General features: G+C 45.7%; 1 protein-coding gene across 2 annotated transcripts in view; it reads left to right on the top strand.

Moving 5' to 3' along the window:
- The window catches only part of LOC147098018 (histone acetyltransferase KAT6A-like), a 198,421-nt gene that overhangs the window by 107,637 nt on the left and 63,979 nt on the right, over nucleotides 1–26,805 (top strand). The window contains exons 6-8 of one of the 2 annotated variants that reach the window (XM_085971213.1): nucleotides 4,444–4,576; nucleotides 10,126–10,988; nucleotides 13,950–14,068. In XM_085971213.1, the coding sequence (XP_085827339.1) occupies nucleotides 4,444–4,576; nucleotides 10,126–10,988; nucleotides 13,950–14,068 (1,115 nt within the window). The remainder of the gene's footprint in view (nucleotides 1–4,443; nucleotides 4,577–10,125; nucleotides 10,989–13,949; nucleotides 14,069–26,805) is intronic. The other variant, XM_085971214.1, reaches the window with a different exon arrangement.

Here is a 26,805-nt window from a genome sequence, read left to right on the forward strand (position 1 = left end):
ATGGTGAATTCCCAGCCTTATCCTTGGGGGGTTTTCCCAGTAATTTTCTGCAGCTCTTCTCCCACAGAAAGTAATTTTGTGCAAAAAAACCACATTATTCTGAATGTGAACAAATGATTCAGTGTTCCAAAACTGTTGAAGTATTGTGATTGTTAACAAATTGAAACGGTTTTGTTTGCTGGTGAAAAGAGGAGCTGTTTCCCCTTCCCCCACCCCTCCCAGTACCAAATAGAAGTCTCGCTAACTGACTGCAGGTTCCTGTAAAATGCAGCACCCACAATTAAACACCTTCGAAGTATTTCTTAAACAAATTAGACACAGCATTGAACAGCAGCATAGTGCAGCCCTTGACTTTGGTTACAAGAGCATAGGACTGCATGTTTTAGGACATCTCCGTCAGATTTAAAATGCTGTCAAATTGTTGTAATTTAATTTGGTAATGTGGTTTTGTTGTACCCATCTTCTTGGGTGCATTGTACATTTGGTTATGCTCCTTTTCTATACTTCTGGGGTTTAATTTGGTTGGTATGTCATGCCTGTAAATATTGCTTCCCCTGTGACATTTGAGAAAGGGAAATGCAATATGGCTTTTGAATTTCCTGCAGTAATGACGGGGGCAATTTGAACCTAACTCGTCAGGCAGGATACCCAGGCCTAAGTCGTCAGGCGGGAAACCCAGGGGATCAGGTGGAACTTCAATGGAGAGTAAGATCGAACGGGGTGTTAAACCCGCATTGCACCCGATCGCGTCAGTTTCCCGACGGGCGGCTTCAGTTAAAATTGCCCCCCCATATCTCCGTTCTAAAGTTGCGTCAATAGCGTCGCCGTTACTTCCTCACGCATCAGCAATATGGATGACTCAGAGCTGCCGCAGGAACAAAATGGTGTCAGAAAGGTTTGGACAAGTTGCATCCAAGTAGGCTTTTCTGTTGTGTACAGAATTTAAGCACAAGGGAGCATATTTATAAATTTACAAAAGAAAATAGGAAATGCAGGAGCAACTTTTTTGTTTACCGAAAGCGTAGGTGGAACAGAATACTGGCACGGTGGTAGATCAAGGAACGAGACAGGTTTTCGTCAACAAATGGGATTCAGGGTTATTAGAAATGCACCAAGGGAATACTATGAACCGAAGCTCTTGGCTGAAACTCTTACAGGAAACTTTTTTTTATCCGGCACCGACGGGACCGACGTGGTGCCAGTTCATCAAAAATTCCGGATAACCAAGAGCTATAGTAAAAGATACGGAGAGCTGAGAGCTCCGTATAAAGCAACAAACCCTGTTCCTTAGCAACAGGTGCAGAACAATGGCCACAAGTTCCAAGCGTATCTGTAGCTTAGCAACAGCTGCAGCCACACCCAATTGCACAGCAACAGATCGAGGAAGGCAAGTAATATGAAGTAAAACTTACCTGAACCTACTCCTGAATTTTGCCGGTTAACCGAGATTTCCGGTTATTTAGGTGCCGGTAAATCGAAAGTTTCCTCTACTATGTTACTGTTGCAATGTAGTAGAATACCACAGGTACGGTAGCATAGTGGCTATGTTACTGGACCAGTAATCCAGAGGCCTGGACTAATGATCTGGAGAAGTGAGTTCAGATGTCTGTGGAATTTAAAATCAATTAAATAAATCTGGAATTAAAAAGCTAGCATCAGTAATGGTGACCATGAAACTACCAGATTGTTGCAAAAACCCATCTGGCTCACTAATGTCCGTTAGAGAAGGAAATTTGCCGTCCTTGCCTGGTGATACATGTGACTCCAGACCCACCGCAATGTGGTTGACTCTTAACTGCCCTCTGAAATGGCCCAGCAAGCCACACAGTTGTATTCAAGAAGGCGGCTCACCGCCACCATCTCGAGGGCAATTAGGGATGGGCAATAAATGCTGGCCTTGCCGGTGACGCCTATATCCCAGGAACAAATTGGAAAAATAAAATCATAACATTTCTGATATAGTTTGCAAAAAGTAACCAAATGATTGCAGTAATGTAATTTGGGGCTTCAGGTAATTGGTCAAATCCACTTGTTTATAACTTGACTTACATAGAAACATAGAAGATAGGAGCAGGAGTAGGCCATTCGGCCCCTCGAGCCTGCTCCGCCATTCAATGAGATCATGGCTGATCATCCCAATTCAGTACCCTGTCCCTGCCTTCTCCCCATATCCCTTGATCCCATTAGCCTTAAGAAATATATCCAACTCCTTCTTGAATATATTTAATGAATTGGCCTCTACTGCTTTCTGTGGTAGAGAATTCCACAGGTTCACCACTCTCTGGGTGAAGAAATTCCTCCTCATTTCTGTTCTAAATGGCTTACCCCTTATCCTTAGACTGTGACCCCTGGTTCTGGACTCCCTGACCATCGGGAACATCCTTCCTGTGTCTGGTCTGTCCAGTCCTGTCAGAATTTTATAAGTTTCAATGAGATCCCCTCTCATTCTTCTAAACTCCAGCGAGTATAAGCCCAATCTCTCCTCATATGTCATTCCTGCCATCCCAGGTATCAGCCTGGTGAATCTTCGCTGAACTCCCTCCATGGCAAGAACATCCTTCCTCAGATAAGGCGACCAAAACTGCACACAATACTCAAGATGTGGTCTCACCAAGGCCCTGTACAACTGCAGCAAGACATCCTTGTTCCTGTACTCAAACCCTCTCGCTACGAAGGCCAACATACCATTTGCCTTCTTAACCGCCTGCTGCACCTGCATGCTTACCTTCAGCGACTTGAACCCATCAATTCAACAACTGCCTGACAGTCACTCTGTGTTGTCCATTATTCTCTCATTGTTTATCAGCTGTTCTGATTAACCCTCTGAGGTTATACAGGAAACTTTGTGATATCCGGCAGCGACGGGACCGGCGTGTTGCTGATCTATCAAAACTGCCGGACATACAAAGTTATTGTTGAAGCATACGGAGGTTTTCATCTCCATATCTGACAACAAACACTGTTGCTTAGCAACAGCTTTAAAGAGTCGGCTGCAGCTGCAAGCGTCTCTAGCTGAAGCTGTTGCTATAGCTACAGACCTTGCAGTGGCTGACTGGGAAAAAAAGAAAGAACGAGATCTAAAAAAACTTACAGAAAACGGCTCCTGATTTTTGCCGTTAGATCGAGCATTCTGGACATACAACCTCCGGATAAACCAAAGTTTCCTGTAAAATGTCTGGTGGTGTTTATTAATTGGACTGAACGTTGCCAGTGACTGAAAATGGACAAGTAACTCATAAAAGATTAGTGCTGGCCTGCAGATACTCAGATCCACGTCGACAGAAGACTAATTCTACTTGCCATCCTCAGTCAGGTGGCCTGTCAGAAGCTAAAAGGACGCTACCACGCATCCCCTGGTGCAGTACTGCATGTATATGAGCAGGCTCATATTGACATCAGACTGACGGGAGCACCGGTGCTCAACACTTGGTTAGTTCAGTGGTGTGCATGATCTGGAAAAGCACAGCTGTCCCCTGGAACAAGCCCTCGAAAGCACTCGCTGGTTCAGGTTTAATCCTCTCTTGTCCTAGCGGTAGCTAAAGTGACATCTGATGCGCAGAATCTGCATTTCACAAGAGGCTGAGCTTGGGTCCTGGGTCCCTTTTTATAGCTGGGGCAAATCTCCCATTACCACATCACAGGGGAAGGAGAAATGTTTCCTACCTTCCCTGGCATAGAATAGTACAGCACAGAAGGAGGCCATTCGGCCCATCGAGTCTGCGCCGGCTCTTTCGAAGAGCAATCCAGTTAGTCCCACTCCCCGCTCTTTCCCCAGATCCCAGCAATTTTTTCTCCCAGTATTTATCCCATTCCCTTTTGAAGGCTCCTATTGAATCTGTATCCACCGCCCTATCAGGCAGTGCGTTCCAAATCCTAACCACTCGTTGCATAAAAAAGATTTTTTCCTCCTGTCGCCTCTGGTTCTTACTTTTATGTTGTTTTTTGTTTCTATTTCAGATTTCCCGCATCCGCAGTATTTTGCTTTTGCAAACTGATTGTTGAGTTGGTTTACAAAAATAAAATGACTAGATTTTAAAGGTAATTCATTGGCTGTGAAGCACTTTGGGGGGGTCCTGAGGGTGTGAAAGGCGCTGTATAAATGCAAGGCCTTTCTTCACCATAGGTGTTCTGCGTTATGTAAAAAGTACCAGGTTGGATAGCTATAAAGTAGTGCTGCACCCAAATCCTTCTCCTCAGGCAGTCCCTCGGAACCGAGGATGACTTGCTTCCACATTAAAAATGAGTTCTCAGGCGACTGATGAGTCCACTGCGGGACCTACAGTCATGGTCTTAGCGTGCATATACTCATGGCACACTTCTCTGGAAGCAGTCCTTTTTTGGTGGCCCTTTGGGCAGTTAACTTGTGAAACACTCATTTCCATGGATAACAGAGCGCTGGCTTCTGACAGGTTGAACCTTCATTATTTTGTATTTCCATCACAGGCATGTGGGTGTGTCAGATTTGTCGGCCGCGGAAAAAGGGAAGAAAACTGTTACACAAGAAAGCGGTACAGATTAAACGGCGCTACGCGACAGCAATCGGGCACTCGAAAAACAGATTAAAGAAAAAGACAGTGTAAGTATTTCACCAAATGAATTGTTGTTTGGGAATATTTTGCCAGCTGACCGCTGTGATATTGTGCATTGGTTTGCCACGGAACAGTGAAATGCAAAGGATGTCACAATGGCAGGAAGGTACAATTGGAGTCCGAGTCGTGAACAGTTACAAGGTAGAATTGATGGCTCCTTAGAACTGGGCTTGGCAACTCTGGTTGCCCGCGTGGGATTCCGATCCTGGGCCTCCTCCAACTGCCGGCGCGCAGTGCTTGCGTATCCCAGGGGCGCAGTTAGTTCGAAGCGTCCCCTGGGATCACGTGGGCCATGGAGAGCCAATGGTAGCAGGGAATGCTTCATTCATAAGCCTGTCAAACCTGTAAATACTATAAGCCCCAAAACATCACTAAAACCGCAAATAATTTTTTTTAAAAACATCACATTTTTAAAATAAACTATAAATTACATGAAATAACTATTTTAAACAATTTAAATTTTTGAAAAAATTAATTACATTTTCTAACTGGGCTAAAAATAAACTTACCTTTCTTTAAAGTATTTAAAAATAATAAACCTGTGGAAAAAATGTTTCAATTTCAATTAATTCACCACTTACCTTGTTAAAAGCAGGCCCTGCGACTGCTTTTTACATGTCTAACTTCTGGGGACTTAGGTTTTTTTTCCAGGTTTCTCCGGGAAGGTAAGTTCGATGCGCACGCGCTGCCTCTCCCGCGCACGGGTTCCACCTCTGAACCCCTTCTTTCAGGGGAACGGAAGTGCCGGTTTCCCGCGCATGCGCAGTGCATGCACGAAACCGGCACTTTCGTTGGGCCTACGCGTGAGTACCCAGCGCGTACTCACCCATGGGGACCCGAATTTCTGGGCCAATATTATATGTGATGTTTGATCATGTCATGTTTAATCACATGACAATATTTTCCAGTGTGATTGAATTCAGCTTAGTTAATTGTATCAGTACTTTAGTATTCCTAAGATAATATAAGATAATTTTGCCACTGTACACAAGAATTTTTTTAAAATCCTAGATGCATGATTTGGACAGAAGTGTTTGGAATCGTATTTAAACCCCAGTATGAATCATTGCCTTTTGGATAAGAGGATTAAGGGGGGGGGAAATCAGAAGTAGGAGGAAAATAATTATCCAAGGGGTTGCACGGTGATGTAGATATCTGGTGCTCTAATGTGCTGCATCACCCAGTGACGGGAGGTTGATTTGCAAACGTGAATTCCCACACACTGAGTTCACAATATCAACTGTGTTGCTGGGCACTGACAGCTGGTGAGTGGAGGGCTTGGTGCATTCTTAGCGAGGTGAGGAGGATTTTCGTGGAGAGTCACCCAGGCCCACTCTCATCTAGAAACAGAAGATAGGAGCAGGAATAGGCCATTCGGCCCCTCGAGCCCGCTCCGCCATCCATTGAGATCATGGCTGATCATCCAAATTCAGTACCCTGTCTCTGCTTTCTCCCCATATCCCTTGATCCCTTTAGCCTCAAGAAATATATCTAACTCCTTCTTGAATATATTTAATGAATTGGCCTCAACTGCCTTCTGTGGTAGAGAATTCCACAGGTTCACCACTCTCTGGGTGAAGAAATTCCTCCTCATCTCTGTCCTAAATGGCTTACCCCTTATCCTTAGACTGTGACCCCTGGTTCTGGACGCCCCCGCTATCGGGAACATCCTTCCTGCATCTAGTCTGTCTAGTCCTGTTAGAATTTTATAAGTTTCAATGAGATCCCCTCATTCTTCTAAACTCTAGCGAATATAAGCCTAATCGACCCAATCTCTCCTCATACGTCATTCCTGCCATCCCAGGTATCAGTCTGGTGAATCTTCGCTGCACTCCCTCCATGGCAAGAACATCCTTCCTCAGATAAGGCGACCAAAACTGCACACAATACACAAGGTGTAGTCTCACCAAGGCCCTGTACAACTGCAGCAAGACATCCTTGCTCCTGTACTCAAATCCTCTCGCTATGAAGGCCAACATACCATTTGCCTTCTTAACCGCCTGCTGCACCTGCATGCTTACCTTCAGCAACTGGTGCACAAGGACACCCAGGTCTCGTTGCACTTCCCCTTTTCCCAATCTATTGCCGTTCAGATAATAATCTGTCTTCCTGTTTTTGCCACCGAAGTGGATAACCTCGCATTTATCCACATTATACTGCATTTGCCATGCATCTGCCCAATCACCCAACCTGTCCAAATCATACTGGAGTTTCTCTGCATCCTCCTCACAGCACACACGCCCATCCAGCTTTGTGTCGTCTGCAAACTTGGAGATATTACATCTAGTTCCCTCGTCTAGATCATTAATATATTGTGAATAGCTGGGGTCCTAGCACCGATCCCTGCGGTACCCCACTAGTCACTGCCTGCCACACGAAAAAAAACCGTTTATTCCAACTCTTTGCTTCCTGTCTGCCAACCAGTTCTCTATCCAAGACAGTACCTTACACCCAATCCCATGTGCTTTAACTTTACACGCTAATCTCTTATGCGGGACCTTATCAAAAGCCTTCTGAAAGTCCAAATACACCTCATCCACTGGTTCTCCCTTATCTATTCTACCAGTTACATCCTCAAAAATTCCAGTAGATTAGTCAAGCACGATTTACTTTTTGTAAATCCATGTTGACTTTGTCCGATCCTGTCACTGTCTTCCAAGTGCTCTGCTATTACATCTTTTATAATGGATTCTAGCATTTTCCCCACTACCGATGTCAGGCTTACCGGTCTATAATTCCCCGTTTTCTCTCTACCACCTTTTTTAAATAGTGGGGTTACATTAGCTACCCTCCAATCCATGGGAACTGTGCCAGAGTCTATAGAATTTTGGAAGATGACCAGCAATGCATCTACTATTTCTAGGGCCTGTGGGCAAGCATTGGCAAGTCATTTTAACCTGTATGGCACAGGAAGGCTTCATATAAGCATAAGCGGAAGGTGATAGTAAAATTTACACCAAAAAGTGCTTTCTTTCCACTGATTAGGCTTCATTCAAATGTGTGTTAGAGCTCCCACAGTAGTTTATGCCAAGCACATCGTCCCTGGAGTGGCACTTGAACCCACAAACGTTTGACTCCGAAGCGAGAGTGCTACCCACTGAGCCATGGTCGACACCTGATAACAAAAATACATCCCGTGCACCGCTGCATTTGTACCTGGGGTATAAAGACACTGTGTTATTAGTCGTAGCTACGAAGTGTTAAAAATCCTACGATAAACCAATTCTGCGCGCAGTGTTGTCTCAAGCACACAGGTGGGCCCTTAAGGTTCAACAATAAGTAGACAAACCAATTCTAGCCCTGTATTTTGTTATGTAGACCCCGTTCTAAAATCTAGAATGGCATTGACGAGTGTAGTCATTTGCATTTTTTTGGGGCCGATGACTTGGAGAGTTTGCTCCGAGCGCCAACTCGCTTTGCTGAAGTTGAAGCAAATTGAACAGGAAGCGTGGGTTTTACAGAGACGTCGTGCTATATAAAGTGTTGCAGCGGTGTTTATTTATAACCAGCAATTTCTCCTCAGCAGTGCGGGTAGACCCTGATTCTGCAAGTGCTGAACGTGTGTATAGAATTAAATCAACATTACAGAGTCTTCTGTTTTTTGTCCCAGTTTTCTTTTCATATATTTCCATTCTCAGACAACCTGCAAGACACCAACCCGCTTTCAGAGATCCGCTCACCTTCCCTCTCATGACTCCACAATTTGTTACATATGTTTGCCGAGCCTCCCAAGCCTCTTCTCCAAGTCAGCTCCAGGGCACCTTTAACAAACTATATTTATTTTGAAATAACAACAGAAAATGCTGGAAAAACTCAGCAGGCAAGGCAACATCCGTGGAGAGAAATTAGAGTTGACGTTTCGGGTCGGAACCCTTTTTCAAAACTGGAAAGGAAATGAAATAGATCGAAGGCGGGGCTGAGAGTCCGCGGATCCGGGCCCCGAGCAGAGCTCCTTCAGTTTGGCGGAGCGCGCTCCAGGGACCCTGCTCAGTCCCATGCTTCCTGCCCAACCTCACCCCTACCTTGCATCTTACAATTTTCAGAGGCGCGACCCAATCTCCTACGTTCATTGTGGAAGCTGCTCGACCCCCAAGCAGCTTTGTTTAATCAGTTCAGCAACAAGCTCGCTGTGATGGGTGGTTTTCCTTTGTCATTCAGTGGCCAGCTCATGAAACCCACCCTTGTGGGTCAAGGCGACTTGTGACGGTCTCACTGGATTTTGACGTGAGTTTAGCTGCTGCACGCCACTGCAAGGGTGCGAGTCTGAATGAAAAATTCAGGCGCACAAACTGCATGGGAAGATGGGACGAATCAATGCAGAATGTGTTCCAATCGCTTGGCGCTTCTGTTTGTTAAAGTGTTGTTCAGTTTTACCAATGGAGCATTTGCTTCAAATATGTTCATAAAACGTGACAGATATCACAACACCAGACTTTTCTCCCCCTCTGCCCCGAACCCCCACCCCAAAAAAACCTTTTGCATCTCACGTCATTGTCAAGCACTTGACGGGCAAGTTAGGTGCAGATTTAAACATCCACTGCATCAGTGCGCCGTAACCCCGACACCAGAAGGCTTTCCCCACAGCATCAACGTGGAATTTTCCACTCCCCAGACCAGCTCTCCTCACGAACTCTCAGATTGCTCGTTTTGTTTAAAAGGAAAAAGAATGATGGGGGAATGTGGTGCAATGTCATGAATGTTTCCCAGCACTGAAGGAAATTAATTCGTCCTTCCTAATGTGGAGCTGGATAGTACTTTCTTGTCACCGAAGGTGATGAGCAAAGAACTGTTCAGCTCTTCAATTGTATCATGAGAGCCATCATATCTATTTGAACACTACTCATTGGAGTTTAGAATAATGAAAGGTGATCTTATTGAAACATGTAAGATTCTGAGGGGGCTTGACAGAGTAGATGCTGAGAGAATGTTTCCCCTCATGGGGGAATCTAAAACTAGGGGGCATAGTTTCAGAATAAGGGGTCGCCCATTTAAGACAGAGTTGAGGAGGAATTTCTTCTCAGAGGGTCGTGAATCTTTGGAATTCTCTGCCCCAGAGAGCTGTGGAGGCGGAGTCAGTAAATATATTCAAGGCGGAGATTGACAGACATTTGAACTACAGGGGAGTCGAGGGGTGTGGGGAGAGAGCGGGAAAGTGGAGTTGAGGCCAAGATCAGATCAGCCATGATCTCATTAAATGACGGAGCAGGCTCGAGGGGCCGAATGGCCTACTCCTGCTCCTATTTCTTATGTTCTTAACACATGTTTATATATATTCAAATGGAGATGGTGATTCTTAAGATACTCAACAACAGAAAATGATGCTTGTTATCCAGAAGGTGGGGCACTGCACCTTTTTAGTTTTGTGTAAGTGTTCATGAATTATAAATTGATTGCAGAGTACGGCTTGTTTTATACTGGGTGTGGTTGTACGACAGCGCGAGCTGCATTTTAAATGTAAGTGTCTGATTCTCTCAGTGGAGACGCTGTTTGAATAACCCAACAAGGATGCAGCTGATCCGCTCTTCTCCCCCCACAGATCAAAAAGTTCTCAGCCATTCGACAAAGAGCGACAATGTCCCGGCCGAGGGCGCAAATGCAAAATCTCAGCAGTCCCTTCGTCGAAGTCGGGGCGGCTGGATGGACTGAGCGCTTTGAACTCGCGGACCACCAAATCTTCCCGTCTGAAAATGAACAAGAAAACCAAAGGGCTCATTGACGGCCTTAGCAAATTCTTCACTCCTTCGCCCGATGGCCGCAAGCCACGGGGCGAGCTCCTGGACTTAGCTGAGCAGTACAGGCTCAAGAAAAAGGGGCCGCGAAAATCAAGCACTTCTGACAGCGGCGCATGGCCCACAGGTACTGCACTGACCTCATTAATCCCTGCATGCCCGGTCTCACCTGAGGTTTCTTTACCAGCACCGAGGTGCCACTTAAGTAGCCTGAAACCATCTTCCTGTACTAGCCCTCTTGCTAACTTCAGTAAGCAGACATTCACTCGCCAGTTAAATGTGTCCCGAATGCCCAAGTTAAGAAAGGAACCAGTTGACTCGCCTACCTCTCTTTATACTCCCAATCTCTCTGGCGAAGCAGACTCCGAGTTAACTCCTCCTTGCCTTACACCTTGTGAACCGTGCCCTACTTCCGTTGATAAATCGGTTCTCCCCGGCCATCGGGGCAGTCGCGAGAAAAGCAGCTGCACTTTACAAATCTCACCTTACCTACGACTGAGCACGTCCGCAGAATCGGCGGCTAAACTGCCCTCTCATTATTTCCTGCCGTTTTCTGTGAGAGAGAAAGCAATAAGGGGCAGCCGGTGTAAAATGAGACGCGGAAAGGAGATCCTTTGGCACAGGAAGGGGAACGTGGAATTAGAAAGGAGTAAGAGTGCCGAGGACACGGGTAAGAAGTAAATGCCACGCCATCATGCATCGCTAGCACTAGAAACTGGCTTTTTATTACGCTTTTTTTGGGGGTGCTTCAGACGCTGTTGTCTTTTGGAAGGGGAATGGGGTGGGCTTATGCCATGAAAGTAGCTTTGCATATTGTCATTTCAGCCATTAAAGTCGAACAGAAAACGTGCAGCAGGTCCATCAGAATCTGAAAGGGAAAAGGCTTTTGGAAGAGCACAACATTTTTCTTTGTCAAATACTGACAGACCTGCTGTGTATTTCCTGTCTTAATTTCAGACTTCCAGCATTCCACAGTGTTTCGCTTAATCATTGCACTCTTTAAATTGGCTGGGAGGCGGGCACCTTGGGAAAAGGGTGGGCTTGCAGCACACAAGACCCACCACCAAGTGTCTGGACCACCACAGTCTACCTCCCAACTCGCCCGGAAAACCAAACAGCGACATGAAAACACTTCAAGGAAACGACTCCAGCGTCACTGCTGCTGGGCATCTCTTTCATGGCATGAACGGAACGTCCAGTTAAACTGGAAAATATTCCCCAAGGTAGAGTTGGCCGACATAATCTCGTCACTTGCGGATTGATGAGGCCAGCTCGCTTGCAGAGTATTTTCCGTTTCCTCGTGAATTGCGTATAGTAGCCTCTGCTTTTATATTCAGAGCATTTCAGCTCACGAGGATTTGTAGAATTAGAATGAAACTGACCACTCTCAGACCTCTTTATTGTGTGTGTGAGGGACAAGTCCACTTCTTGCTTTCTGATCAGGGCACTGCTTCCCTTAAACTGGAAATGGCAGCTTTTGGTTCAAAATAATTTTTTTTTAACTATCATCGCTCCCCCCGCCCCCTTTCATAGAATAGTACAGCACAGAAGGAGGCCATTCGGCCCATCGAGTCTGCGCCGGCTCTTTCGAAGAGCAATCCAGTTAGCCCCGCTCTTGCCCCATAGCCCTGCAATTTTTTTCTCCTTCAAGTATTTATCCCTTTTGAAGGCTGCTGTTGAATCTGTCTCCACCACTCTATCAGGCAGTGCATTCCAAATCCTAACCACTTGTTACGTAAAATGTTTCATCCCATACATCATTCTCCGGGCACTGTGATGACCTCTCATCCCGTTGCCTGTGCAGCTCTTGTGCTTGTCATAGAGATTGGTTCCTTGAGTTTAAAAATCCCCTTCTCTGCGAGGCTGGGGGCGGGGGTTGGTGGCACTGAACCTCCTTTTTCAAAGCTGGGCACTCGCCACTTTGTGGCGTAGCACACTGCCACTGCGATACCACAATGCTGGCTTGCTGAAGTGAGTACAGGAGACTTTGGTTTATCTGGAGGTTGTATGTCCGGAAACCTCGATTTACCGGCAGAAATCAGGAGCCATTTTGTTAGGTTTTTTTTTCTTCTCGTGGCTTTTTTTTTCCAACAGTCAGGCTCTGCAAAGTCTCTCTGTAGCTTAGCAACAGCTTCAGAGACGCTTCCAAGGTACGGCCGACTGTTTAGAAGCTGTTGCTAAGCAACAGTGTTTGTTGCCAGATACGGTGCTTCAACATTAACGCTGGTATATCTGGCAGTTTTGATAGATTGGCAACAGCTCGGTCCCGTCGGTGCCAGATATAACAAAGTTCCCTGTATTTTGGGAAGTTTTGGTATTTTGCTTTGGTTAGGTGTAGGAATTGATTACAAGGTAACATTCGTTACAAAGGAAAAATACTGAACTGAGCACAAAAGCTACGATTCTCACAACCAGGCGAGTGCTTCATTGTAACTTTTGTCCTCAGTTATATACTCATAAGACTATTTAATTCAAGCTGCTATTGCATTGTGCTGTGTCTCTTGTTGCATTTAATATTTGTTGTCCTGCTTGTTTACATTGTATTTCTTTGTCCTAGTTTACATTGACTGTATTTGGCAGTGGTATTTTTTTCCTCTGGTGATGTAGGCTTGCTGTGTAATTTCAGTGTGTTAATGTAATCTGCCATCTCTGCCGGTGGCGAGTTCCTGATCTTAGCTATGGAGGATGCTCCAAACAGAGTTGAGGTGCTTCCCCAGTGAAAGATAAAAGGAAATGGGAGGGCACACCAAACCCATGTTCTGCTGTCTACCTCCAAGAAGCCTGTTCAAGAGGCAGAGCACTGGCGGAGTCTTGAGAACGCTTCGCCTCACTCTGTTGGTTGGGAAATGGTGCAGAACCATCTGAGGCAGGTGAGTTGCACCAGACCTTCAGCACTTGAGCTCTGAAACGTTTAGCTTGGAGTCGAGCGCTCAGCTCCATGAGGTGCCGTATTCGGTGTACCCTCCGTTGGCTCAATGTCAGGTGCCAGATTGTGGCTGACTTGCCCACTGGTCTAATGGAAAAGCATCCAGGTGCAGCAGCAAAAATTACCAAACGTCAGAATCCAAAATACAGGAAACTTTTTTATCCGGCACGGACGGGACCGATGTGGTGCCGGTTCATCAAAAATTCCGGATAACCGAAAGCTGTAGTAAAAGATACGGAGCTGAGAGCTCCGTATAAAGCAACAAACCCTGTTGCTTAGCAACAGGTTCAGAACAATGGCCACAAGTTGCAAGCGTCTCTGTAGCTTAGCAACAGCTGCAGCCACACCCTTGCACAGCAACAGATGGAGGAAGGCACGTAATAAAAGTTACCTGAACCTACTCCTGAATTTTGCCGGTTAACCGAGATTTCCAGTTACTTAGGTGCCGGTAAATCGAAAGTTTCCTGTAATAGCCAACCAGGGCAGTTGTTAATTTTACTGACAACTGTCCCCTCGGTTGGCTAAAATCTTATGGATTTGAGGGCATAAATGCCACTGTATTGCCCCATTAACTTTCAGCAGCTATATTAACACATTGAGGTTGTCAGTTCCTCCGTCTGCCTCTCCGTAAACCATGGATTATTGCAGGAGGGTTTAATTAAAGGAAAGTCCCTTCATTAATGTTGCGTTCTTCTAAATCTGCAGACAATCAGGACCCGTGGGGCTGCAAACATGAAAATGAGGATGACCAATCGCTGAGTAAAGACATTGTGACGGAGAAAGACTTGGACCTATTTCAGCACGTTCAGGAACTTGCACTGGAGGTGAGATGCAGTACAGCATTTATATTGGTGACTATTGCATAGTAAACTGCTCACATTACAGCTACTGACTTCAGGGCCAGAGATTTATTTTTATCTCTTACAGAAAAGGCTGATATTTTAAGACTTGCAGGAAATAGAGATGTGCTGTGCTGATTAGCGTGCAATTACTCGCATACAGAATTAGTTCTCTCTGCTGTTTTGCACCGGAAAGTAAAATGAGATATTTGCAAAATCAGAAGGAAAAAGTTGGCACCAGAAGTATCAAGAATATTATCCGTAATAGAATGGTTTAAGTATAAAAGGACTTGACTCAAAACCTCCCAGTGAGACCCACAATTGTCTCTAGGGAGGAATTGCGGGTGCAAGCTGTGTGTAGCACCAAAGATCAATTTGGCAAGTCACTGCTTTTTCAGGCCACAGTACAGCCAAAGAGTTTCCAAAGCTGCAAACAATGGGGATTTTGAGTTTTAACAGTACAGTTGGCTCAGCTCCAGCAGCATGTTCTCGGTAGCTGAAATGTACTTTTGTAGTGGAAAACAGAAATGACAAAGACAGTTTGAAGTGACATGTAACAGTGTATGTCCAGAATGTGAGAATCTGCTGCATGAAAGTAGTACTTTGTTTCGTGATCTGCACCCGCCTGTGCAGCAGAGGTGCAAAAGTGTACACGACATCCGATTAGATTCAGAAGCGCTGGTCAACAGAACATGACCCACGTTCCCCCGTGAGCATATTTTAAGACCATTGTTTTGAAAAGTTTATTTTTTATTTTTGTGGTCTAGTAATACAAAGGAGATTTTAAAAAAGACGCCATTTCTGTCTTAAAAGGGGATATGGCTGGGAGTGAAAGGTATATCTGTACTAGTGATTCTGACCCAGTTGTGGTCAAAATTTGGGGTTGGGTGTTGAGAGCGAATCTAGATCTCATTCTTACGCAAGGCTAGAGGATGGTTAGTGGATAGCAAGGAGCACATCAGACGGAACACATTTCAGAAATCACAGACCCTTGTTTTACAGTCGCCACGGTGTCACAGACTGAGCGAGCGGTACAGAAGTGAGAAATTCTATCACATAAGCCCATCTCTTGTTAATCAGCTGGTTGTGAGAAAACCATGTCCAGGAACCCTAGGCTTCCTGAAGCCAATTTCACTGTTTACTATTCAGATCGTCCCTCGAGTTGCTGATTCAACCTGTGCTGTTTTGGGCTGCACCTAAGTTTGTCTTACCCTGCTGTTCAATCACCATACCAACCTAATTGTGTCAAAGTGGTCAAGTCAAGGAGAGAAACCAATCCCTTTTTTTCAGCGAACTGTGGAGTGCTTATTGATCATCTAACTCAGTTAGTAACTGTGGACTGTCAGCTGTTTGTGCCAAAAGGCAAGACATATGTGCTAAATTAGAAGCAAATAAGTCAAATTGGCAAAGGCAGAGTATGCCCTGACAGTCAGTACAGGAAACTTTCGATTTACCGGCACCTAAATAACCGGAAATCTCGGTTAACCGGCAAAATTCAGGAGTAGGTTCAGGTAACTTTTATTACTTTTTTTACTCCATTTGTTGCTGTGCAAGGGTGTGGCTGCAGCTGTTGCTAAGCTACAGAGACGCTTGCAACTTGTGGCCATTGTTCTGAAGCTGTTGCTAAGCAACGGGGTTTGTTGCTTTATACGGAGCTCTGAGCTCCGTATCTTTTACTATAGCTTTCGGTTATCCGGAATTTTTGATGAACCAGCACCACGTCGGTCCCGTCCATGCCGGATAAAAAAAAGTTTCCAGTAGTAGGTATTTATGCTTTGCAAAGTTGGAGTTGATAGTGGTGGGAGAGCCAAGACTTTTACACCAGTGCCTTACAGTAACTGCACCGAGCACTTCTAGGTTGGGTTCAGCCCCTTTATTTGGGATCTTGCTCTTGGTCTGTCTTCTGCTTCGCTTTTCACCCCTTATCCCATCTGCCATGAGAGACAGTCAGCAGACTTGTCTGGTGCCGCACAGTTACTTCAGAATCAACCGAGCAGTTTCTGCCACTCAGCAACTGAAGTTCTCTGGTACGTCTTCTGCATGTTACTCTAAAAGCAAGGTACAGGAAACTTTCGATTAACCGGCCCCTAAATAACTGGAAATGTCGGTTAACCGGCAAAATTCAGGAGTCGGTTCAGGCAACTTTTATTACTTGCACAGCAACAAATGGAGGAAGGCAAGGGTTTGGCTGCAGCTGTTGCTAAGCTACAGAGACACTTGCAACTTGTGGACGTTGTTCTGAAGCTGTTGGGGTTTGTTGCTTTATACGGAGCTCTAAGGTCCATATCTTTTATCATAGCGTTCGGTTATCCGGAATTGTTGATGAACCAGCACCACGTCGGCCCCGTCCGTGCCGGATACCAGAAAGTTTCCTGTAAAATCTGCCCATTTAACAAAGGTTCATTTTGTTCACTCTATGCAAAAAGTTGCAACATACTTGTGTATATGACTGCATTAGCTATTAACTGGAGTCCATTGCTGTTTCATCAAGTGAATATTCAATAACAACTTGCATTTATATAGTGACTTTAAAGTTGTAAAACGTCCCAAGGCGCTTTGCAGAAGCATAAATAATTGATACCAAGCCAAAGAAGGAGACATTAGGACAGATGACCAAATGTTTGGTCAAAGAGGTAGGCTTTAAGGAGCATCTTAAAGGAGGAGCGAGGAGGCAGAGAGGTATTGGGAGCTAATTCCAGAGCTTAGGGCCTAGACAGCTGAAGGCACGGCCACCAATGTTGGGGTGAAGGAAGTTTGGGATGGTCAAGAGGCCAGGATTGGAGGAACGCTGCGTTGTAGGGCTGGAGGAGGTGACGGAGATAGTTAGGGCGAGGCCAGGGAGGGATTTGAACACGAAGGATGAGAATTTTGAATTTGAGGCGTTGGTGGACTGGGAGTCAATGTAGGTACAGGAAACTTTGGTTTATCCGGAGGTTAACTGTTTGGAATACTCGAGCCACTGGCAAAAATCAGGGGCCGTTTCGTTAGGTTTTTTTTCTTTTCGTTGCTTTTTTTTCACTAGTCAGGCTCTGCAAGGTCTCGCTGAAGCTGTTGCTAAGCTACAGAGACGTTTGCAAGGTACGGCCAACTGTTTAGAAGCTGTTGCTAAGCAACAGGGTTTGTTGCCAGATACGGAGCTCAAAATCTCCGTATGTTTCAACATTAACGCTGGTTTGTCCGGCAGTTTTGATGGGACGGCAACAGCTCGGTCCCGTCGGTGCCGGATTGCACAAAGTTTCCTGTAATTCAAGCTCAGTAAAATCAGCCCGGTATCTCAACTGAAGCTGGGATTCAGTCAACACCATGTGAGGTGGAAAATCTTTTTTTAACTGGTTGGATCAGGGACACCTGACAGCGGTCTAAAAGCTGAGTTGTGAAATGAGCCGTGACCATAGGCAAGTACATCCCTAATCCCTTTCTTCTTGCACACCACTTGGCACGAAGCAGATGATGAAGACACATGGCACAGGGCATGGAAATATTGCTCTGGCACTTCAGAAGGTGTTTTTCTGAGGTCATTGTTAAAGTGTGTCTTTTGGATATGGCGCAGGAGCTCTTAAAAATCATGTAACCCTGATTGAGTTGCTGTGTTAGGCAACTGGAGCCAAACCGGAACTTGGCAGGTGCTTCGTAGTCAATCACACTTTGGCTTTGCTGTCGAAGATAGTTTCTCATGGCTGACCTGACCTTTTACTGTAGTAATTGGAGTGAAGCATCAGTTTTCTACACGTTTATTCATGCCACGTTCAGAGATTTTGCCTCCTTGTTTGACTTGCATGTTATGGGTGGGGCGAGTCTGGCTTGAACACTGGACCACAGGTGTGGTTTTAACAACTAGTAAGCTGTTCCAAGTTCTTTCTTCTTGGCTTCCGAGCTTGGCCAAAAGTCGGCATTTGGCTATGGCTTGTCCACCTTGCAGCTATGCTGAGAAACCATTGGCCGTTGCAGAAAGGAATTGTGTGGTAATTACAACAACAACTCGCATTTATATAGCGCCTTTAACATAGTAAAACATCCCCAGGCGCTCCACAGGAGCGATGTCAAACAAAATTTGGCACCGTCCACATAAGGAGGTATTAGGACAGATGAGGTAGGTTTTAAGGAGCATCTTAAAGGAGGAGACTGAGGAAGGGAATTCCAGAGCTTAGGGCCTAGGCAGCAGAAAGCATGGCCGCCAATGATGGAGCAATTACAGGAAACTTTGGTTTATCCGGAGGTTGTATGTCCGGAAACCTCGATCTACCGGCAGAAATCAGGAGCCGTTTTGTTAGGTTTTTTTTCTTCTCGTGGTTTTGTTTTCAACAGTCGGGCTCTGGAAAGTCTCTCTGAAGCTGTTGCTAAGCTACAGAGACGCTTCCAAGGTACGGGCCGACTGTTTACAAGCCGTTGCTAAGCAACAGTGTTTGTTGTCAGATACGGAGATGAAAACCTCCGTATGCTTCAACATTAACTTTGTATGTCCGGCAGTTTTGACAGATCGGCAACAGCTCGGTCCCGTCGGTGCCGGATATAACAAAGTTTCCTGTAACTAGGAGATGCGCAAGAGGCCAGAATTGGAGGAGCGCAGAGATCCCGGAGGGTTGTAGGACTGGAGGAGGTTACAGAGATAAGGAGGGGCGAGGGCATGGAGGGATTTGAGAACAAGGACGAGAATTTTAAAATTGATGCGTTGCTGGACCAGGAGCCAATGTAGGTCAGCGAGCAGGGGTGATGGGCGAACGGGCCTTAGTGCGAGCTAGGATAAAAGCAGCAGAGTTTTGGATGAAATCAAATTTATGGAGGTTGGAAGATGGGAGGCCAGCCAGGGGAGAATTGGAATACAGGAAACTTTGTGATATCCGGCACCGACGGGACCGAGCTGTTGCCGATCTATCAAAACTGCCGGACATACCAGCGTTAATGTTGAAGCATACAGAGATTTGCAGCTCCGTATCTGGCAACAAACACTGTTGCTTAGCAACAGCTTCTAAACAGTCAGCCGTACCTTGGAAGCGTCTCTGTAGCTTAGCAACAGCTTCAGAGAGACTTTGCAGAGCCTGACTGTTGAAAAAAAAGCCACGAGAAGAAAAAAAACCTAACAAAACGGCTCCTGATTTCTGCCGGTAGATCGAGGTTTCCGGACATACAACCTCCGGATAAACCAAAGTTTCCTGTAATCAAGTCTGAAAGTAACAAAGGCAAGGATGAGGGTTTCAGCAGCAGATGAGCTGAGGCGGGGCAGAGACAGGCGATGTTACGGAGATTGAAGTAGGTGCTCTTGGTGATGGCGTGGATAAGTGGCCGGAAGCTCATCTTGGGGTCAAGGTTGCGAACAGTCTGCTTCAGCCTCAGACAGTTGCCAGGGAGAGAGGGGTGGAGTCGGTGACTAGGGAACAGAGTTTGTGGCGGGGACCAAAGACAATGGCTTTGGTCTTCCCAATATTTAATTGGAGGAAATTTCTACTGATGTCGGACAAGCAGTCTGACAAATTCGAGATAGTGGAGGGGTCGAGCGAGCAGGTGGTGAGGTAGAGCTGGGTGAGGTCAGCATACATGTGGAACCTAACGACGGGTTTTCAGATGATGTCACCAAGGGGTAGCATGTACAGGAAACTCTTTTATCCGGCACCGACGTGGTGCCGGTTCATCAAAAATTCCGGATAACCGAAAGCTATAGTAAAAGATACGGAGCTGAGCGCTCCGTATAAAGCAACAAACCCTGTTGCTTAGCAACAGGTTCAGAACAATGGCCACAAGTTGCAAGCGTCTCTGTAGCTTAGCAACAGCTGCAGCCACACCCTTGCACAGCAACACATGGAGGAAGGCAAGTAATAAAAGTTACCTGAACCTACTCCTGAATTTTGCCAGTTAACCGACATTTCCGGTTATTTAGGTGCCGGTTAATCGAAAGTTTCCTGTAGATGGGAAATAGGAGGGGGCCGAGGATAGGTCCTTGGGGGATTCCAGAGGTAATGGTATGGGAGGGGGAAGAGAAGCCGTTGCAGAAGGTTCACTGGATAGATAAGAATGGAACCAGGTGAGGTCATTCCTGCCCAGCTGGGCGACGGAGGAGAGGCATTGGAGAAGGATGGAGTGGTCAACTGTGTCTTCACAGCAGAGTCAACCCATAAACAATGGCAAACAGCAGTACTGGTATTAGGCAGTTGATGAGGCACAAATCTGAATTGAGTTCACTAATTAGCATTCACATTTACACTTGGAATTCCCCAGAAGGTCACATTTTGCCAATTTTGGTGATGTTGTCTCAGCGAGGGAATCCCTTGGTGCATCACCCGAGCACATTTTCTAAATACAGTGTGGGGTGGCGTTGAGTAGGGAGTAGCCCTGTTAGTTGCATGTTAAGCCATAGCTCTCCTGCCAGCAACTTGAATTTTGGAAGGGGTCCCAAAGATGGGAGAAGAAACGTAGAAGGGAAGTGTGTTGAAATTTGACCCAACTTTACAAACATTTCGTCCCAGTACGGTTTGTTAAAAGATAGCCGGCTACTGTTAATCGCAGGCAAGTGTGTGTGCCGTGTAGAAAACTGGAATAAACAAATGCCTTGGGTCCTCAAAGGATTAAGGCAAAGTGCCAGTATTGTTCTGTGTGCCTGGTGTGTTTGCTTCTTTGAAATCAGATGCTGAGCACTGAACACGTGACTCGTGTCGCAGCTGCTGCAACACTTCAGTGGCCAGAGAGTTAAACCACATTTCATTTGTAGATAGATGAGAGTACGAATCCTTCTCTCTGTTTTTTTTCCCCCCTCTGCACCTGGCTGCAGGGAAAGGCTTTTTTTTTCAAGATAAAGTGCAGTAGAACCGTGTTAGACCCTACAAATCTGTGGCCTGGTGCTGTCTGTGCGTGTACGTTTTCTTCTACATATTCATGTGCAAGCAGTTGTACTGGAGCCGACTGTCGGCATTCCCACTTGGAATTCAACTGCAAGAGAGGTGGGAGCATGAAGGGAGGGGTCTGATGGCCCATGCATTGGCACAGGTAGAAGAATACTTCCGTTCTTGGTGTTTGTTGAACTGGTTCGCTGGTCACTGGGTGAGCTGTGTGTGTGTGTTCTGTGGGGGAAGGGAGATATGGTTGCGAGTTCTTTTTCTCTTATTTTGCTGTTCTGCTGAATTGAAGTTTTTTTTTTAATTGGTACATCCCTGCATTTGGAAGTTTCTAAGATGGTGAAAGTATCAATGACTTGGTTTGCTGGTTAGTTTATTGGGTCCTGTAAACCACCCGGTTTCTGAATTGAAGTTTGTAAGGCCTGTATTGATTAGTAACTTGGTGTGATTCGGTGGGGGGGGTTACATGATACAGTGTGTGGAGGGTGGGCACGTGAGTGCATTTAGTATGAAATCAGGGATGTCTGGAAATTAGTTACCTATGCAGTCATGTATTCCAGGGAGTGCTTACACAGCAGCAATCCCGCTGAGGGATTCAAAGTGTTGTAAACAAGGAGTGAGACGCTTACAAGGTTCCTAATTATCCTCTGAACCCTGAAATTCAATCCTTTTTTTCCAGTAACAAACATACAAAAATGGCTGTCAGAAAAAGACCTACGGGTCCATCTAGCCACACTAGATGGTGTAATGCTAACAGGTGATAGCTGGTACGTCAGCATCAGGACAAAGTTCTGACCAAGGCTGCGGAATTTGCCTCCCTGTTGCCACTGGTATTCCAGCAGTACTGGGGCGGAAGGGGGTAAAAAAATTTGCCTGGCACCTCTCTGCGAGATCCCCGCCTGTTTCTGTGTGTGTGCCAGTTTCCTGGTGTCGCTTCCACCCGAAGCACCCGCCTCATTAGGGTCGGCACAGTGAGGCGATAGCAACGGAGTGGTGCTGGAAACTACACGAACCTGTGCGCACCAGGCGGACGGGCTTATTCAGCAACGGGGAGTCGGAAGAAAGTGTCTCTGGCCGTAGCCTACATTTTAATTGAGAGTGGGAGGATTGAGGCAAAATGGCCACATTGGTGCAATTTTGCTTCACTGCTGGAGGCAGGCAGTTGGAAAATGGTGGAGAATGCCGCAGGTGTTGGAGCCTTGCACCAGGTAATCCTGTCCCTCCAACCCCCACCCCCCAGCTCTGTGGCAAGCTCTGCTACAGGCTGCATTGCCATTGAGAGCCTGCCGAAGTAGCTAAAGTAAGCCGATCCGCACAAAATTGGCCAGGGTCCCCTCAGGTGGATGGAATCAGGCCCTGCCATACTAACGCCAGCAAACGTGCCAAAAGAAGAAAATCCTGGCCTGTGTCTCTGCTTGTAAGATTAACCTCTCCTCTTTCAACATAATTTCAGACCTGCCATGTATTTATGGCTTTTTCTGTTTTTATTACAGATTGTCAGCATTTTTGACCACGTTGTGAATTTTCATCCAAAATTCTTCGGGCAGAACTGTTTGCTTTCTTGATGCAGAAGTTTTGCCGATTTTTAATTTGTATATGCAGTGGGGTAAAGGCTAGTACCAGCCAGGACTTGAAGCTATCCCGAGGTGTGACAGGGGAGGCAGTTTCCATTGGCTTCTTTCAATCTATGAATGAAAAGTCATTGTCTGCGATGCCTTTAATTGTTGACCCCCCGATAGATAAAACCCAAGAATTATTGAATGCTCTTGTTTTATTCCTGCTCGGGATAATTATAAAGCACAGCAATTGGAATTGATCCACTGGAAAACTAGGAAGCAGTTCCAATGTATGGTGCCAGAAAGTGAAGGGATAAGAATGAATACCCATCCAGTTTTGAACATAAGAACATAAGAAATAGGAGCTGGAGTCAGCCATTTGGCCCCTCGAGCCTGCTCCACCATTCAACAAGATCATGGCTGATCTTCTACCTCATCTCCACTTTCCTGCACTACCCCCATATCCCTAGTACGATAGCAAAATACTGCAGATGCTGGAAATCCGAAATAACAACAGAAAATGCTGGAAAAACTCAGCAGGCCAGGCAACTTCCGTGGAGAGGAATTAGAGTCGACGTTTCGGGTCGAAACCCTTTTTCAAAACTGGAAAGGAAATGAAATAGATCGAAGGCAGGGCTGCGATAGAACAAAAGAAGTAAAGAGACATTAAGAGGTATTCAAAACCAGACGAGATGGTGATAGGACTAGTGGAGACAAAAGACGGCTCAGATTAGGTGTGAAGTGTTCTGGCAGGATGAGAGAGAGCTGCCATGTGGGAGAGAGAAAAAAGGAAAGGGGGGGAAGGGAAGACCCAAAACAAAGGGGTGGAAAAAAAATATAAGTAAAAATGTAATAGGGGCCGAGGTTATGATCTGAAATTGTTGAACTCGATATTGAGTCCGGAAGGCTGCAACGTGCCTAATCGGAAGATGAGGTGCTGTTCCTCGAGTTTACGTTGAGCTTCCGTGGAACAATGCAAGAGGCCAAGGACGGTGAGGTGTGAGTGGGAATGGAGCAGTGAATTAAAATGACAGGCGACCGGAAGCTCGGGGTCACCGCTTTGCGGAACACCTCCTTTCAGTCCGTAAGGGTGACCCCGAGCTTCTGGTCGCCTTTCATTTTAATTAGTAGAAAATATAGGGACAGAGTGATCTCCTGGAAGAATTTCGATCGCCTAGATGGGTCGGAGAGGAATTTCCCAGATTTTTTTCTCCCAAATTGGCCATTGGGTCTTTTATCTGGTCTTTCGCCTCTCCCGGGAGATCACATGGGTTCGGGTGGATGCAGAGTGATAGAAGATTTGAGGTTAGGATCAGATCAGCCATGATCTTATTGAATGGTGGAGCAGACTCGAGGGGCCGATTGGCCTACTCCTGCTCCTATTTCTTATGTTCTTATGTTCACACCTAATCTGAGCCGTCTTTTGTCTCCACTGTCCTATCACCATCTCGTCTGGTTTTGAATACCTCTTAATGTCTCTTTACTTCTTTTGTTCTCTCCCGGCCCTGCCTTCGATCTATTTCATTTCCTTTCCAGTTTTGAAAAAGGGTTTCGACCCGAAACGTCGACTCTAATTTCTCTCCACGGATGTTGCCTGGCCTGCTGAGTTTTTCCAGCATTTTCTGTTGTTATTCCCCATACCCCTAACATGGTTTTGGGGGTGGCAACTGGTAATTGTGTCTGGTTTTCCCCACGCGGGATGTAAATAAAAAGCCTGCCCACGTGCACCACATTAGAGGGAAATTGCAGGTGCAAAACAACCAGCTTGCATACGAAAATGCAAAATGGAGAATTTTAAAATCAAGGTGTTGCCGACACGTCGGAGGGAGAAAGTTACCTGGACACTTTGTTCCAGGAGGCAGTCGCACCCCTGAGGTTAAATACTTCAGATTTGGTCCGTGGTCAGGGACCAGGAGGGTGTTGACTACGAGTGAGGCAGGGACGGGGATGCAGAAGGTAGCATTGGAGGAGCCTCAGCCCTTGCACTTGTCCAACAGGTACGAGGTTCTTGCAGCCTGTGTGAACGAGAGCAGGGAGGATGAGCAAACTGACCACAGCACCATGGTACAGGGGGCCATTCAAGTTGGGGGAGTAAAAAGCAATGTAGTAGTGGTAGGAGACAGTATAGTTAGGGGGATAGATACTGTTCTCTGCAGTCGAGAGCATGAGTCCCGAAGGTTGTGTTGCCTGCCCGGTGCCAGGGTTAAGGACATCTCCTCGCGGCTGGAGAGGAACTTGGAGTGGGAGGGGGAAGGAGCTAGTTGTCGTGGTCCACGTAAGTACCAACAACATAGGTAGGACTAAGAAAGAGGTTCTGCTGAGGACGTGTGAGCAGCTAGGGGCCAAATTAAAAAGCAGAACCACAAAGGTAATAATCTCTGGATTACTACCTGAGCCACGAGCAAATTGGCATAGGGTCAATAAGATCAGAGAGTTGAATGTGTGGCTCAGGGAGTGGTGTGGGAGAAATGGGTTTTGATTCATGGGGCACTGGCACCAGTACTGGGGAAAGAGGAGCTGTTCCGTTGGGTCGGGCTTCACTTGAACCGTGCTGGGACCAGTGTCCTGGTGAATCGAATAACTAGGGCTGTAGATAGGGCTTTAAACTAAATAGTGGGGGCGGGGGTGGGGGGAGGTTTCAGGTGAGGGGATACTTAGAAAGTTAAAGAGAAAGGACAAGGCAGTAGTGCAGGGTAGCGATAGGGGTAATGATAACCAGAGTGTGACAGGAAGGGACAGAGCGTACAAGCATAAGAGTGCACCAGCAAATAGGATCAGAGTGGGGAAAAATGGTAACAAAATTAAATGCTCTTTATCTGAATGCACGCAGCATTCGTAACAAGATAGATGAATTGACGGCACAAATAGAAATAAATGGGTATGATCTGATAGCCATTACAGAGACGTGGCTGTAAGGTGACCAGGGCTGGGAACTGAATATTCAGAGGTATTTGACATTTCGGAAGGATAGGCGGAAAGGAAAAGGAGGGGGAGTAGCTCTGTTAATAAAGGATGAGATCAGTACAGTAGTGAGAAATGATCTTGGATCGGACGATCAAGATGTAGAATCAGTTAGGGTGGAGATAAGAAATAATAAGGGAAAGAAGTCACTGGTGGGAGTAGTCTATAGGCCCCCTAACAGTAGCTACACTGTGAGATAGAGTATAAATCAAGAAATAATGGGGGCTTGTAAGAAAGGTACGACAATATTTGTGGGCGATTTTAATCTTCATATGGATTGGACAAATCAAATTGGCAAAGGTAGCCTTGAGGACGAGCTCATAGCTTGTATTCAGGACATTTCTTAGAACAGTACAATGTGGAACCAACCAGGGAACAGGCTATTTTAGATCTGGTAATGTATAATGAGACAGGATTAATTAATGATCACATAGTAAAGGATTCTCTACGGAAGAGTGATCATAACATGATAGAATTACACATTCAGTTTGAGGGTGAGAAACTTGGGTCTGAAACTAGTGCCTTAAACTTAAATAAAGGCAATTGCAAGGGTATGAAGACAGAGTTGGCTAAAGTGGAGTGGGAAAATAGATGAAAAGGTAAGACGGTAGATAAGCAGCGGCAGATTTTAAGGAGATATTTCAAAACTCTCGACAAAGATATATTCCAGTGAGAAAGACTCTACGAGAAGGATGCACCATCCGTGGCTTACTAAGGAAGTTAAGGATGGTATCAAATTGAAAGAAAAGGCATCTAATGTTGCAAAGATTAGTGGTAGACCAGAAGAGTGGGAAATGTTTAGAAACTTGCAAAGGATGACTAAAAAAAAAATAAAGAGGGAGAAACTAGATTGAGAGTAAACTGGCAAGAAATATAAAAACAGAGACTAAGATCTTCTACAAATATATAAAAAGGAAGAGAATAGCTAAAGTAAACATTGGTCTCTTAGAGGATGAGACTGGGGAATTAATAATGGGAAACAAGGAAATGGCAGAGACTTTAAACAAATATTTTGTATCGTCTTCACGGTAGAAGACACTAAAAGCATTCCAATAATAGTGGAAAATCAAGGGGCAAAAGGGAGGGAGGAACTTAAAACAATCACTATCACTAGAGAAAAATTACTAGGCAAACTAATGGGGCTAAAGGCCGACAAGTCCCCTGGACCTGATGGCCTGCATCCTGGGGTCTTAATAGAGGTGGCTGCAGAGATAGTGGATGCGTTGGTTGTAATCTACCAAAATTCCCTGGATTCTGGAGAGGTCCCAGCAGATTGGAAAAACGCAAATGTAACGCCCCTATTCAAGAAAGGAGGGAGGCAGAAAGCAGGAAACTATAGGCCAGTTAGCCTAACATCGGTCATTGGGAAAATGCTGGAATC

Source organism: Somniosus microcephalus, chromosome 30 (genome assembly GCF_052327205.1).
Source record: "Somniosus microcephalus isolate GS21.2 chromosome 30, FLI_Smic_1.0, whole genome shotgun sequence".
Lineage (NCBI taxonomy): Eukaryota > Metazoa > Chordata > Chondrichthyes > Squaliformes > Somniosidae > Somniosus > Somniosus microcephalus.